The sequence below is a fragment of the Columba livia genome, chromosome 6 (genome assembly GCF_036013475.1).
Source record: "Columba livia isolate bColLiv1 breed racing homer chromosome 6, bColLiv1.pat.W.v2, whole genome shotgun sequence".
NCBI lineage: Eukaryota > Metazoa > Chordata > Aves > Columbiformes > Columbidae > Columba > Columba livia.
Window position 1 is genome coordinate 24880167 of NC_088607.1, and position 16678 is coordinate 24896844.

Below are 16678 nucleotides of genomic sequence, written 5' to 3' on the forward strand. Positions count from 1 at the left end.
TTTTTTTTTAAATGATCATTTTAAGAAGTAATACAATAATGAAATAGTATTACTACTTTGGACATATATCATCTTGTTAATCCGATGATCTAAACCCGTTTTGCAAACATTGAAAATTCATTAAGACAGACACACAGAGGCCAAGTCTGTCTAATCTGCCTAAGGGGTTTGGACACCCTCTTCCCACTAAAATTTACATTACACAGAGCATTACAGTTGTTGGCTTTGCAGCCAAATCATGTACTGAATGTTTCTAGAGTCTCTTTGCCCCTCTCATCCTTGGAGATGGCCCTGTCAAGCCATGCTTAAGTCACATTGGCCGGTTACTGTGGAAATGCTTGTATTAGTCCTGCAGCTGTTACGTTCTCCAGGGCTGTAAAGTCATCCACTTGAAAAATTCAAATTATAGGAAGAAAACCACCTCTTATCAATTAAAATCTATAGTGTTTGTTTTAATTGAGATGTTGGCTTTTATGGTTTGTAATAACCAAAGCATTTGATAATTCCAGCTAGAAAGAGGCAGGTTTGTACAGCATGCATAGGAGAAAAGGAGCAAAACTTAAATTTCCTTCATCTACAACCCCTGTTTAAAAATAGCTTCTCTGGTTCTTTGGCAGATATTACATACGCATGACTTAAAATGAAGAGCAAAATATCCTCTTTTCAAGGTTTTGAATAGCATATAATGCCACTTATGATCAATTAAACTTGAAAACGATCCTAAATGCCATGCTACAGCTGCAACCCCAAAAAGCCTGCCTGGAAGACAATAGCCTAAAGCAAAACCATAAATCCCATTTCCAGCAAACCTATTGCAAGGAAGTTACTATTACATTTTAAAGAGCGCCGCTTTTCTAGCACATATTTATTATTACCGCAAACTTATTTACTTGGAGTTTTCGAGTCTGGATCTCCCAAGCAATAAATGCGGAGAAAAGACCATACGAGGCTAAATGGCTGCCTCATTAAATTACTATTGTTTAACATATCCATGTATTCTGCCACGTTTGTTTTAACCCTCTTGCTGTCATTCACATGCAATTGAGCATTAGAACAACATACCCTCATTGATCTGCAGTGGAACTGCCCATATGTTGAGCACAGGGAAGAAGAGTATGATATGATCGGTAGGGACCGTGGTGTTATTTGAAAATAAATTGTAATTTGTTAATCTTTGCGTATCAGTAAAAGAATGTCTTGACTACTTTTAATTCTGCCCCCCCCATAAAATTCCCCTTCTATCAAATCAATGACAAAACACACCTGAAAACACAATTGCTCTTTAACTTCTGTTTGTTAAAGTCTCCAATTATGCCTTTCTCAGGTAGATATAATATATCTAAATTTTGCCAACAGAAAGATGTTTAACAGTCTCCTGCTGAAGATTCAGGATCTTGAAACTCACCTTGTGTGTGGTCTAAGAATTCTGAGTTTTCCTACCTGATTTTGTATGTGGCTGTGAGTTTGCGAGTGTACGCACACACACATACTCAATTTTAGGAGGAAGGAGTGTGTTTGCTGAAGGTAAGATACGAATTGAAGACACACTAGAGAACATCTCATGCCTTTGAAATTTCTCCTACAACTATCCTAACAAATTGTGGCAATTAACATGCTGTTAGTGTTAGATGTATGCAGCCAGTGCAGGTGCTAATAACTGAAAAAGCATTTAGAGCTTTTACACCCTGGCTGAATATTTCATGATGTGCTGCATGTTTCACTATTTACTCAGTGGGCCTCTGTCACTTCAATCTTCTCTGACTGCTTTGACTGGTGCTATAAAGCTCAACCAAGACAGAGTGACAGCTTGTCACAGGCAAACTCCACTGATTCCAGCAGCTCGCTGGGACTAGCTTTGAAGGTTGTCACGACATTCTGATGGAATTCAGCAAATGTTTTGTGACTAATACACCCAACATTTGTCGGCTACCATTAGCCATTCCCCGTGACCCTCTGCAGTCTGTGTGGATGGCATTAAGTTGTAATGAGAATTTGTTGCCTATGTGTGTTACACCAATGACACTCTCTTACTGATCTTTCTTTTCACTGGTTAATCAGCAATGAAATTGGTAAGGATTCAGTGCCCAGACACACGGGGCTTTAGAGAAGAAAACCCAACGTGACAAGAGAAAGAAAGCCTGCAGTTTACTGTTAAATGCTTTCATTGTAATGTTCAGTAGCTATCCTAATATTGGTTACAATCTCACACTGTCTGACTTCTACAAAGAAGATTTAGGAAAACTACTAAATACTGTGGTTGGTATCTAGTGCTCTGTGCTAGCTTATGGGCTGAATTACAGTGCCAGGAATACCAACAATTCTCCTTCCTTCCCTCTTGCTCTGCCCAGATGTCACTGAAGTTCTTTTTATCCTCAGAAGCCTTACTGAAGAGTTCACGTTAATTTATCAAGACTACAAAGGACATTGATATAGAGCTGTTTACTTTAAGAATCTTGCTCGTTCAAGTATCTTGATACCACAGGACTTGCTCAGAATATGCTTCTGAAGTATGTATCCTCTCACATAGAAAAGTAACAAAATAGTTAATATTAGGCTTTTGTATGACCAATTTAATGGCGGGGGGGAGAAGGCACAAAGCCAATGTATCTTCTGGTTTTAATATTTTCCATTTATATTTTCTCAGGCAGCAGAACTAGCAATCTTTGAGGGGTAGGAGAATGTACTTGAAAAAATAATTTCTCCTTTGTAAAAAAATAAACCCACAGTTAAGTGGCATCATAAAATACAGGAGTGTTTTTTGCAAGTTAAATGAAATGTGTAGCCTTTATAGCTTATGATAAAAGCTACCGATTTCACCAGTCAAAGTTTATAAGAATATGTTATTTTCTTTAAACCTGGTTTAAAGCTAGAGTTTTTTCTTTCCATTGCCTTGATCTGAGTGGATCTTCTGTTATCCTGAACTTTATAAAAAAGCCTGTTGATTTTTTCTGCTGGAAATTATCCTTTTCATTCCTAACACTGCTCTCTCATCTCAAAACACTTATGCAAGATTTCACAGTACTCTAAAAAAAAAAAATAATCTGATATTCTTATTCCGATGGTTTGTAACAAAACTACCAGCGTGGCAAGAGTCAGAGGGCTAGCATATGCTACCCCTATCATTCAAACCTTTTCATTCTATAATCTTGTTAAAAACAGGCCTAAGAAAACAGTGATTACTGAACTACTCCTGTTGCTCATGTTGGTTGTAGTGAATTTGTAAAACAGAATCAGGAAGTGAAATGTGCTATTAAATACCTGCTGTGTTGCAGCTTAGTTATCATTGAATATCAGCACCGCATAAAGTTAGCCTTGTAAATCCTTAACAAAGGATGTAGATTTTAGAGTACATGATCAAAATCTCCGAGACTGAGGGACATCAATATAAACTATTATAAGGGTTAATCAGTGAGTTTCACCTCAACAAACCTTACCATACCTTCATGCCTGGTTTAGGGAAGTCATAGAAAATGATCAGATTGAACTTATATTACCAGTTTATGGTCAGGAAATGTTCCCTTCTACACTCCCATCACTTTTTTTTTTTTTGATTCCTATGAGAAAGCTCACAGTTTAAGCTCATGGAAGGACAGCACTACAATGGCAGGGGCAATATAAACCCATCCTGAGAGGCACTAGCAAAAATGTTTGTGTACATTTGAGTGTATGTAACTGGGTGGTTGGATGAGGCGATAAATGCGCACAGCCATTGTTCATATACTTAGAATATTATATCCAACTTCAGGAAAAAAGACAGGAGGATTCCCCTTCATCTTCAGATAAGTAATCTCATTAGGTTTCCAGAAGCAAATGCCAAAAAGCTCCCTTTTTTCTGTATCACTTAACTGGGTCTTGACAGTCTCTGAGCAGGTTTTATGGTTTGGTTGGGAATTATTTTAGATCCTTCATCAAGAAAAATCTGCAGGCTTATGAAATTCTCCTTGGCAACACACTGAAAAGACAGCGTCCTCTGTCTGATGCCTCTGATTCTTATGTGATCAGGGACACTAATGATAATGACCCTTTGCTGAGTATGCTACTTGTCTAGAGGCCCATGTCAACTACACCACTACATTCAAAGTGGACAGGGACAAACTATTTGTTTGCTCTTCAGGCCCCTTGGGCCCTGTCACATGCTATTTGTTCTTGCATTAAGAGGTAGTTTGACTCAGCTGGGCTGACATTTCCTTCAAGTCAGTGTATTCCACTCATGCAGTAGCAGCTACCAAAGCATTAAGTGCAGACTTGAGCCCCAGCAACAATCCTTTTAAATGGCTTTTTTGATTCATATCCAGGGCTTTTCAGATTTTTACTGGTAATTCTGGAATCCAAAATGACACATTTTTTGTAAAGCTAGAATTGCTATTTGATATTTGGGTGACATAGACTCTTCATATTTAGTGTGGCTGTTCATCGATAACATGCATCAAAGCCTGTGACTGTGAGATGATGAACAGGTGACTTGGTGTCACTGCGTGACACCAGAGGCATCAAATGGTTCTACATTTCTTCCCCATCTCATGAAGCAGAAGACCTGATGTGTGATTAATTTGCTACTCATAGATTTCCTTCCACTTTCTATTTTAATTTTACTTTTTGTTGTAATAGGATGACCTTGTGTTTACATGTCCACAGAAGTATCTATTTCTTCCTGTTGGAGTTTAAGTTATTTTTAAATAATACCCATGTTCTTTTTAGCTTAATGAGACAGACTTCTGTTGATGTAAAACAGATATAAAGAACCATGACATTGCAGAGTATTTTTCTTATTAATTTGCATTTGTAGCTATAGTTGGAATTTGAAGGATTTGTTTCCGATTTATTAGATTCTTTCAGAATTGCATCACTGATTCTGCTCATGTTATTTGATGGGAATGCAGGATTCAGTTAGTACAGTGACTTTCTAGATGGTTTGTGATGTATACAAAGAACATCTGTATGCCTACCATCTATTTATTTCAGTTAGTAATTTATTGGCATTTAAAGACTATAACATAAAAAAGATAACATGGAAAAAATGTCCTCAATCTAACTGTCTATCATCTATTTATCTATCTGTCTATCTATCTATCTATCCATCCATCCAGATCTTATTTAGTAATACAGCTTTCTACTTTTGTGTGAGCAGATCTCAGAAATTCCCACTTTCTGACTAGGTCTAAATAAGCACCTGTCAGACCTCTTGTCACAATGTCCCAGGGAATCCTTATGATCTAGCTTCTGTCCTCTGTTCTACTCCAGTGGCAGCAGAAGTCAAAGTTTTATATCATGGCATAATACCCTCTTCCTTGATATGATCGAGTCCCTGTGGAAATCTAAAATCTACACAGCATTTTCAACACTATCTTAACTGTGGGACTGCTCAGAAAGGGATTCTGAAGTCACAAGTCTGATTACAATTTATAAATGAACTTTTTACATATTATTCCTTTACACGCTCTAGACTTTTTGTCCTCCAAGCCCCCTCAAGATCCAGGATCAAAGCTGAAGAAAAGTCTGCAAAGCAGCCAGCTGTTTCTGTGGGAGGGACAGGGGCAAAGATGGTTTTGAAAAGGAGCTTTTAAAGTAAATTTAGGAAAAATATTGCAAAGATAAATATCAGCTATAGAGATGACAGTGCTTTAGCTGATTTACCTCTTGTTTACTGTTAGCTGACATACACTAAAGATTTCTGGGCAGGAAAGCAAGTACCTGTCACTTTAGGTAATTTATGAGGATACAAAATAGCAGATAATTCAGCCCACCTTTGTTTATTGGAAAGGAGAAAAGTGTTTGGTCATTGCGCACAAAGCTTAACAGAGTCCTCTTCTGATTCAATCCACTTTCTCCTGTTTAGCACTTTGAACCAAAGTTAAGTCAGTGTAGATAAAGGGTAAGACAAAGAGATGGTTTGGTCTGGGGAGCGACTGAGGGTGCCAACACAGGGCTGGTGAATAAATTTAGCAGCAAGAGAGAAGAGGAAGAATATAATGTCTGGATTTGGAAGCCTGGCAAGTTCTCCAGTCACTGCTCGACCTGTATTTAGCAATTCTGATGTGCTACTGAGCAGACAGCTCAGGCTCAGGACGACTACTCTCCCTCAGTCCCTCTTCAGCAGGCAATGAAAGCAAGCTCCACTTTGAAAATCTTCCCCCATCATGCAAACTGACACAGGCATGCTTTTCAAAAACCCACAGCCAATCTGTTGATCATTACTTATTTACAAAGGCCTTCGGGCAGAAAGTCCTGTAAAAACCATACTTGATACGGTATACACTAGCTTTTTCTGCTTGTGGAAAAAAGTACCCCTAAGGCTACCTCAAACCATCACTTTCTATTGCACATAAAATGTACCGTGTAACACTAAAGTATTTAATATATATGGTATAATATATCTACAGGAAAGGCATTTGTGTAGAAGTATGTTACCCTGTATTTGGTAATTTGATGTTTTGCTGAAGGCTATGACTTGAAAAAGCCTGCACCTAGTACAGAGGACCTGTCATCTCAGTACCCAAGAGCCAATAGAATAAAGAAGTACCCTTAAGCAGCAAAACTTTGACACAGCTTTGAAGCATATGAAAACAGTATAACTCCCCAGAATTATTATTACTCAAGATCAAAGAAATGAGGCATACTTTACATAGCAAACAGGGACAGTGGGCTCAGCTCCAAATGTTTCAGCTCTTTCCCTCTCTTATTTTTATTTCTATTTCCCCAAAATTAGGATTTGGTGAGGGGGAAAAATCCCCCACATGTATAAAACTTTAAGTGATTAAAACTATTAGTACCAGATAAGAAGACTATCCAAACATAAGTAAATTGAAAACGATGCTAGCATGACAACTGACACTATAAAAATCACAAGCTTGCCCGTATGTTCATTTTATTCTTCTTCATAGACTGTAAACAAGCATGTAAATCAGTGTCATATGGGCAAGGCTGAGCTAACAGGAAGGCAGAGAAGTTTTAATGATACATTTAACAGAAATAGATGGTCAATAGGAAAAAAGACATAGCTGGGTGCATTTTCCTCAGTGAATCAATCTCACTTTTGGTTCTGTAGCCTAAAGAGAGATGAAAACAACTTGTAGAAGTTATGTCCTTGAATATGCCCTATATTGTGGTAACAATAAATAAATATAGATGCTTCTGTAACTGTCCAAAGAAAACTTCCAGTCTACTGACTGAAATATAAAGAGGAATATTACCTAGCTGTGCCCAGAATCATTAAATGAACAAAATAATTGTCAACAATACAAGAAAAGTAACGATTGACTTTATATATAGAACTAATTATATATTCATATTATTTTTTTCTTTACCTGCAGAGCAGTTACTGTTATACACACACCCAAACTGCCTGAATGTGTCTGTTTATATTTGCAAATAAGGTTACATTTATATATATATATATATACATACATACATACAGTGGAAAACCTTTGCTATGATATTTAGTGCTGGATAAAATTATGGATTCAGGTTCTAGCCTGGCTACTTCAGATACAGAAAACCAGAGCAAGCGCAGCCTCGTTGTAGAAAACTGCAGGTTTGCTATCTGATCCTTTTTTGACTGACTTGAACAGGCAAAAGGTGATGCACAGTGAGACAGAAAGGAAATGCCATATTATTTTAGTAGGTTCCAATTTCTTGTTGCAGTTCTAGTCTTAACCAATGTCTTAGAGGTAATTTGTCCTATGGAAGGAAACTACATAGTTATATAAAGGAATATTGGTGTAAAATAATGTACACACATCAACAGGGGAAAAATATCACTAACAGGATGATGTTTTCATCACCCACTTTTAGAGTACATACTACCCTTTTAAAAATCCCTGTATTTCATAATTAATGTGCTTTTAGCCTGAGTAAAACTGCATTAGTTTTGAACTTTGCTTTGGCAAGTACATAGATTATTAGACTTTTTTTATCAGTCTAAATCAATTAACAGAAATTTGATTTCAATCGACAGGATAAAAGGAAGGTAATATTCAGGTTCATTTTTGATTGTGATGATACATCTCACATATGGCCTTAAGTACAGAAAACAGTACTCAGAGGGAATCCAACAAAAAGAGAATTGCCTGAGGCAAACTAACCACATGAGTTCCCCTGATTGGTTAGTGCTATCATTAGTGCCACTGCTGTTTAAGAACTACACACGGACAGGACAGGGTGACAGCTAAGACTTTAAAGCCTATGTATTTTTCAAACAGCTTTTCAAACTGTTTTTCATGACAGAATTTTTTTCAGCTCTATCATTAACTGCTGACAAGCTGACAGAATAAATACTTCAGCCTTTCAGAAACCATCTAACAACCTTTTTTTTCCACTCCCTCCCCTTATTTTTGATGTGGGGGGGAGGAGAAGAGGAAGGAAGAAAGAAAGGAGATGAAGATATGAGTTTCTTACAGTCTTACCTCATCAATTTGGGTGAGGAGTTGGGTGAATTTCGCATGCCTCCATTTCGCTGCTTTTTTTTGGGTGATAGTGTTGACGGCTGCTCATCTTCAACTGGAAATATAAGGAACTCATGAGATTAAGTACTGCTCTAAGTGCAATATGATATACAAGTGAAGTAGCAAAGAACACACACTCTATGTCCATTCACGCACTGATACTTCTTTGCTAACATAGGCCAAACGGTAATAAAAATCAAATACATGTTAGTCAAAGAGATTGGTTTGAAGGAGAAGCAGAGAAGAATACCAGGTTTTTGAACATAGGCGTTCAAATTGGTTTCATACTTCAAAAACAAAGGGGGGAAACCACATTCGGGTTATTCTTAGAGTTATTTTCAGTTAATCTGCACTACAAAAAAGTAGAATTAGTGCTCTGCTATATTCCCAGAAAGATGAAGTACTATTTGCAATACCAACATAACAGCTGCCAGCCTGCATTTGCTAATGAACTAGACACCAGTTGGTTCTTGCTCCTCACATGCCAAACAACAGAGTCTTCATGAAGAGATGTAAAATATTCAATGCCTTGATGTTCAATGATTCAGTTAGTTGGGAATGTGAACGCAGTCTGCCATTGTGCACAGATCTCCAGCACAAGTCAGACCTCATCGCTCTACCCTTCTCACAAAAGGGAGTTTTAACAGGAGTGAACAGAATGAGGTTGAATGAAAGTAGGAAGACAATACCTGTATAACAGAGGATGCATGTGTTATGCAATCTTTTAATGAGGATGAGGTGCATTTTCAATGACAGATCAATCTCCAGATGTAAAATCTCTTACAGTTTTGCCAATCATAAACTATTCTCGGATAACCTATGTCACAATACGTATTGCTTAAACAAGTGCAGCTTCTTAATAATGCATCTACTAGAATTAACCATCATCTTCACTGTTTCAGGATTGTTACTGCACTTGATAATCTGTGCATAAGGTTTACATGTGCCATCAAGTGGAATTATGCCTGCTTTCTCAAATTCGCACTAATTACTTTAATATAAAGAAGGAAAAATACACTTTTTTCCCCATCCTATTGTTAACCGAAAAATTAACTAGAAGATAATAAAACTGAAGCCTAGGAAGCTGTTTCTTCAAAGCTAAAAGGAAAGAAATTAGTAGTAGTAGTAGCTATATTAAAATAGCTTAATACACACTAGCAGTGCATAAGCAAAGGCTCAGAAAAAAACTCTATTTTGCAATTAGCTACATAGGAACAACAACAAAACCTGGATATATGTCACCTGCCCTAGACTTATCTGGGAACAAATGAAGCAATAGCCTTCTGCTACAACCCTCTTCTGGCACTATTTTATTACAAACTGCGTTCTGGCCTGTCATGTCTGCTGGTTTCCCCAAGTCTGCTATTGAACTTCATTTTGCCTTGGTCAAGACTGAAGGACTGGGCTCTGAAAAGACAGATGTGCTGCCTTTGTAAATGATCTGGCATCACCTAACACACCAAGGGAATCAAATTAAAAAAAAAAAAAAAAAAAAAGCATTGCAAAAGAAAACATACAAACAAAGAAAAAGCTAATCCCAAAATAAATGCCCCAACAACTGGTGTAAAAGTTAATACTCGGATCAGAGCAATGATGGTCTAATAATGATTTATCTCAATAACTTTCTCTTCTTATCAGGCAGCACCCCCAAAGACAAAGCCGTTTCCTTCTCATTTAATTTTTTTTTTTTTTTGAGTGGAAATGCTTATAGATGGTTAGGCAAGTACCATTCTTTCTTTGGCTGCGAGATAAATAAACCCATAGAAAGTTCTCAAAAATATACAAATTTAAATTTTCTTTGTGTGACAGTTTGTTTGGATTAAGCTAGATCACTTCAGTATTTAGTTATTTGTAACATGAAGTGAATATGCACAGAATCATTTTGTTAGTAATATGGGTGGGTTTTTTTTTTTTTCTGATTATGCCAAAGTGTAAGTATTTGTGAATTTCAGAACACCCTCTGCAAATCAATCTCTTGGAAATGGCCTAGTCTTGATTTAAACTTGTCTATCAAAAAGCTATTTGCACACTATTCCACACAGGCAATATGTTGCTTTCAAGATATACACTGTGCTCTCTTGTTCTTTACAGGATATAAATATTCACTTCCAATCTAATGAATCCATCAATTAAAAGATCAAAGGAACAAGAACCATGCAAAATGTTCCTTCCAGAAACCAGCTACAACTGATATGTTTTGCTCTCTTGGTAGTAAACATTCTAAATTTCACTTAATTTAATCTGCTAATATAGGGTTACAGATGTTTATCAAGGTATTCAGTACTGAACCATAAATAAATTGTATCGTTATTCTATTTTAACTGTTTACGGAAAGATAATCATCAAGATCATGTGCAAAATCTTACATTAACACAAGTGAACTGTAGATCATATTACAGACAGATATATTCCTATGAACAATAGAAAACCCTATTATGAAATAATACTTTTCCAAGTTTCAGCTAGCTAATAAGATTCCTGTCTGATCATTTCAAATACTGAAATCTAATACGACAAAGATCATTTGTGCTAAATATTCCAACATTTGTGCTCTCCAGTGCTGGCAGGTGATGCTACCCTGCTGTCCAATTAAAAAAACAAAGTCTTACTAGTAATCATCTAGAAAAAACATTTCTAGAACTAGATTTGTAGCAGTCTGCAGTTGTTGTTGGTACTACATCTACAATCAGCAAGTTCCCTCTTGATATGTGCTTGTCATATTCAAACTATGTTACTGTCACCAGTTGCCTGGAAAGTCCAAGGTTGATGTGGCTCACTAGTTAATACCTTTTAGCAAAGCCTTGTGAGGGAGCTCCATTTGTTGCTAAAGCAGTGCCTTGCTTAAGCAAGGAGGCCATTTATTCTCATTGCAGCAATGAAAGGTGATCTATCTTAATCATATCACATCCAAACAAGATTTTGTTTTTCAATGAAATCTGCGTGCAGAGTTTACAGGGCATCTGCAGTTTAAGATTTGAGGAAGGGAATCTGCAGAGCTGAAATATGTGAATGGCATATAATGGACACCATTACCTATGGCTTAGTTCCCAAAAGTGTTGCAATGATAACTCACAAGTGGCTTCTTAATAGTAAGAAGGATATAAAACATATTTAATTATTACCCTTCAGATACTATTATCAATTTCCTGTGTATTTAAAGAAATAGATCTAACAAAAGTTTTAGTAAAGCCATAAAATATCATTTTAGTTTCATGGTTCCTGTGTCTGCCTAATTTAAAAGTGAGTCTTAAATTTGCTTGCTCTTATGAAAGACTACCATATTTGAATAATGGACTGTGATATATGAGAACTCAACTCTGATACTGTATGTTTGACCTAGTGCTTTTGTTATGAGAATGTGTCCCCATTTTTAGTGTTTTTGATGTCTTTATGCTACAGGATTTGTATTAAAATACAGTCATATTATATTATGCAGACTTTCTTTACCAGTTCTCATGAAAACTGCAAATAAGTTCAAGAATCAGACACAGAATTTTATAGAATCAGAATTCAATCCAGCCTCTGGGTGCTAATAATATTCAAGAGCTTGTTTGTACATCCCTAAGTATAACACTTACTGTACTGTTGTAACAACCCAGTGCTCACTTGTCTAATAGTCAGAGAATCTAACAGCTTTGCAGTTCACGAAGACTTAGTGCTAGAAAAATGTCAGGCAAGTCTAATGAGGCTTCAGATGCTCCACTTTATGCTGGAGTTTAAATTAAAGTTAGACTGATGTTTTAACATGTTTGCCTATTCTTGAGTAAAGAAGATTCATTATTTCAATGACATAACCTCCAGACAATGTTCCATGAATTGATTTAAGATGTACTGGTAATTTTAACAGCCTTAATGTGGAGCTGAACATCTGTAACAACATATTACTTGACTTTTATCTTCATTTTATTTTTTAAGCAAAATAAAGGGAATGTCTTTCAGAAACAGTGGACAAGTTCATAATTTTTTTCTTTGTTATTTTGTTACTGTTTTTTAAATAAATCTGTCTCCTTCACTGCCTCTCCCAGGTCACTAGCAGAACAGTTTACAGACACTGTTTCTCAGACCCCGAAAAGAGCTGGAATTTGAAATAACATCTCTGTTACTGAACATCACATGAACTGGAATACCTGGTAAACTCATTCTGCCTAGCACATAAATGCTTCAGAGCAAGTAAACCATATGAAAGGTAAAGTACAAACCACCCATAAACATTAGTTGACTGGCTATCTTGATTAACTTATTAATCACCACATCTGGAGAAACCCACATCTGTAAGCACTTAACAGAGCATTAGTAATGTCATAGTCACATTGAAAACAGACTGCAAAACCATGCACAAACCAATCTCTATTGCCTTATGCATCCAACTACGGGACTACCTACGGAGATCTTGGTTCAACCCAGGCTTGTGGGCGTGGTAGTGGTATTTTACAGGCAAGCTGTGTGCCTTTTGCAAGCTACAGTACGCAGGTTTTCCTTGTTCAACAGAACTCAGTAAGTTAAGGTGCAGCAGCGAGGGGTTGTTGGGTAGGAAGAGGCTCCCTTTACGATTATTAACAAGTGGAACAGGTTCCAGGATTCCTTCAGTGGACTTGGCACCAACCAATGCACTAGTAGTTGCATTCTTGAACTGATATGAACATTTTGGGTAACTTGATCTAGCTGCATTCTTTACTTCTAAATAACAAGAAAAAATTTAAATTAATGCCTTTGTAGTAAAATTCTTTCAAACCACAGGCATGAATCAATTTTGATATTATGTGGAGTTACAGACTTTAAACCTTAAGCTATCAGTTTCTACAGCTGAAATAAATGTTTATACCTGCAGTTTTTATAAGTTTTTTTCTAAAAATGGCTTTTTATAAAAGAATACTTATAAAAGGATTATTTCACAATATTATCATGTTTAAGCAATAATCCCATCCTAGGATAAGTGTGTCTGAGGGAACACTTATTTCCCACATGTTGATAAAGGCTTTGAGATTTGCTAGCTGTTGAAGATGTTTATTTCTTTGAATCTACTGACAATGACAGGGGAGGTGCAGCATTCTGCTGCTATTAAAATAAATAAGGAACAATAGAAAAAAGTGAGGTCAACGCTTCAAAATTGTGCAAGCATACTTGTGGAATTGAACTGATGTTTAGAAACCTACATAAAAGTTGCTGGGTATTCAGAAGTGCTGAATACTGTAAATTTCAGAGGTCATATATAGCACCTCTGAGAAGAAACCTAATAAATTTAATTTCCTAAGTACCGATTTAACTTGAAATTGTGACCCTTAGGCTTTCATTTCTAATACATCAAAGCTAATTAAACAAAACCCCCATATTAATACCTCTAAGAAATCCTATGTAAAAGACAATAACAATACTTTTTCTGGTAAAAATATGCAGTAATGATCTTCTCCTAATGCTTGCTTCATTCTGAATGAGTATATTATAGAAAAGAAGGTATATTACTGAGCCACTGAGATCTTATATTCTGTTATACATTATGAGGTGAGGAGGTTAGGTAGGGAGTACTTTATGGACTGATAATCTTGCAGCATTATTTCCATATGTTTCAATTGCCTTAAAGTTTCCAGGGAGAACTTTGAGTAGAAAGTAGCCCAAAATTGGTTTAGGAGGTTGGCATGCGTTTTGGTATTTTTGTCTAGCTCACTATCAGCTAGAAACACTATCTGGTAATGAGAAAGATAAGTATATAGCACCCACAAGCTTGCCATTTTTGTTCAAGCACAAAATCTGTCTCTCACACAAAAAAGGTGATATGTCAGTTACTAGAGTCAATTGAATGTACTTTTTAACAAAGTTCAACTATCTGCCAACCAAGTATCCATTCCCACTTAATGATCTCTGAACTGATGGCTTGATACTACTCTGAGGTGGATTGAAAAATCAGCAAGAACAGCAGTAGAGTCTAACCCACAATGTTATTTTGTTCTTTGCTAATAGTAGTAACATTTAAAGCATAATGACAAAAATGCATACTCATGAGAGTTCATGTATATTTTAAATCATTGGAAGATAGCATGTATCTTTGATTAGGAAGAACTGACACAAAAAATGCTGTGTATCATATTGGATACACTACTTGAAAATCATCAATTTTACCTCAGAGATACCGTGTTTTTGTCAAATCTTGTACTTCTATCTTTGACATTCCTCCACTGAAACAATTTCCAGATGATAAAATATATATGCAGAGACCTATCTCCCTACACAAGTCACTGGTTAAGCATATATTTGAACATTTTGAAATGCATCAATTTTTAAATGAGAGTAATATTGGAAATAATCTTCATAAATCTACATGTCTGCACTAAAATGTCTTCACATACAATGGAAGAAGAACAAAATCTATTAATAATGCTTATCCACACTCCAATCAAGTTGTTTAAGAAACATCATAATCTTTTTACAGTCTCTTCTGGAGTTGAATAAGTGATGGTTTCAGATACCAGACTTAAGCATTAAATTTCCCTAACAGTGTATATCTTCTGGCATATTCCATGCAGACATAAGCAAGCTTCCCCAAGATTTTGTGCTTGCAGTGGCACAGCATGAGCCAGAACTAAAATACATTGTCTTTCAGCATGGCTTAATAGCTTGAGCTTGGCATCATATTTAATAGCATCACATGATCTTGTTTAGCATGAGTACAGACTGAGCTCCTTAAGATATATCCTACTTTCCCTTATTTCCAACAGTGTGGATATGGTACTACCACTGAAAAGAAAAACATTAAGCAATGGGGCTGAGTTGCTTTTTTTTTTTTTTTGGTCAAATTATTCCAGATTTAAAAATTCTAACTAACATATTCATCCCATGACTTCTGACCTCCCACTTCTGACAAGAGCTTAGCTGCTTCAGATGAAAATGGAAGAAGCTCCACTGTGGAGAAGTATGGAATAACTTGTTCATATGACAAGTTTCTTTCTGATTCCAACAGTTTATGGCTCGTGTCTTTTTACTCAATATTGAGAAGAGTACAGTATAATATCTGAATAACATATCTTTGGTAGAGATAATTACCTCTTTCTCCGTTTCTCTAATACAATTATTTATTTTTTACCCTAGAAGAGTAAAACTGGTTATTTGTAGTCTAAACAGCCTGTCAAGTTGTACATGCAGACTGTGCCACAAATACAAGCATCTCAGGATACATGTGGAATTACAAGTGCAAGCACAGAGGTGCAGTTCTGAACTCAAGATATTACTATGCTTTCAGATTAAGCAGTACTGTACCACTAGGTGAGATACATACTGCACTAGGTGCAGATACATACTATAATGTTCAGAACCTAAACCACATTTTTCATAGCATCCTATTGTTGAGCAAATGCAATTTTTTCTTATTAATAATTTCTTAGAAATCTGATTGGGTCCTTGCACCACTATGTGGGCTAATTTTCAGAGAAAACGTACTTAGGAAACAAAGATTGCTGCTAATTATATGGAACTAAATACAACCTTACATATCGCCACTGCATCACTAGATCTGGCAATCGAACTGACTAGATTGGGGTAATTTGTTGTACCACTGTGCAATGTTAAACCACAACTTCCAAATCCACAAGTGTTCTCTTCCAAGTATGTGATGAGTTTAGCACCAGCCAGTTTACTGAAAGAGAACTATTTTCAAGTCATAGTTAATTTCTCTTTATCTAATATGACATATGCCTGGCTCATTAGAACTGTATAAAACACTTGTCGTGTATCCATAAGGCATTACTATTGTTAACTAAGACCAGAGATACTTGCTGGTCATTTTGAGAGTAAATTTTGAATAGCTTTTTGAGAAAAGCAAACAATAAGAAAGTGGGTAAGAATGGAGTATTAATAAGAAACTCCATATTTTCTGTAGTATTTCCTAATTGAACCCTGGGTGAACACTACCTGCTTTGGGTAAATACTGTACAGAACTTAGCCAAGAAACCTGTCAAAATTAGACAGATAAAAAATAATGCCTATAAAATGTGAAGATATTACTACAATTTATGTAAAGGTATTTTGAATCTGCATACATTCCTATTCCTTCCCCCCACGCTCAAGAACTCTCTTTCAAGCTCAGTGAATATACACTTGCCTACAGACTGCATTAGGGAATCATGCCTGTTTCTATTTCTATACATTTTATTTATTATAATGAAGATAATTTGAAATGCAATCTGCAACTCCCTGAACATTTTTAAAACAACCAATGTAGTTAATCGAATGCCTATGGCAATCTCTAT

The 16678-nt window shown here is 36.2% G+C and overlaps 1 protein-coding gene across 35 annotated transcripts in view; it reads right to left on the reverse strand.

Moving 5' to 3' along the window:
* KCNMA1 (potassium calcium-activated channel subfamily M alpha 1) overlaps positions 1-16678 on the reverse strand; it is a 480013-nt gene that overhangs the window by 62495 nt on the left and 400840 nt on the right. For 28 of the 35 annotated variants that reach the window (XM_065068529.1, XM_065068531.1, XM_065068530.1 and 25 more), the window contains one exon: positions 8403-8496. In XM_065068529.1, coding sequence (XP_064924601.1) covers positions 8403-8496 — 94 coding nt within the window. Of the gene's footprint in view, positions 1-8402; positions 8497-12824; positions 13119-16678 lie in introns of all 35 variants that reach the window. The other 7 variants (XM_065068525.1, XM_065068524.1, XM_065068523.1 and 4 more) reach the window with 1 other exon arrangement.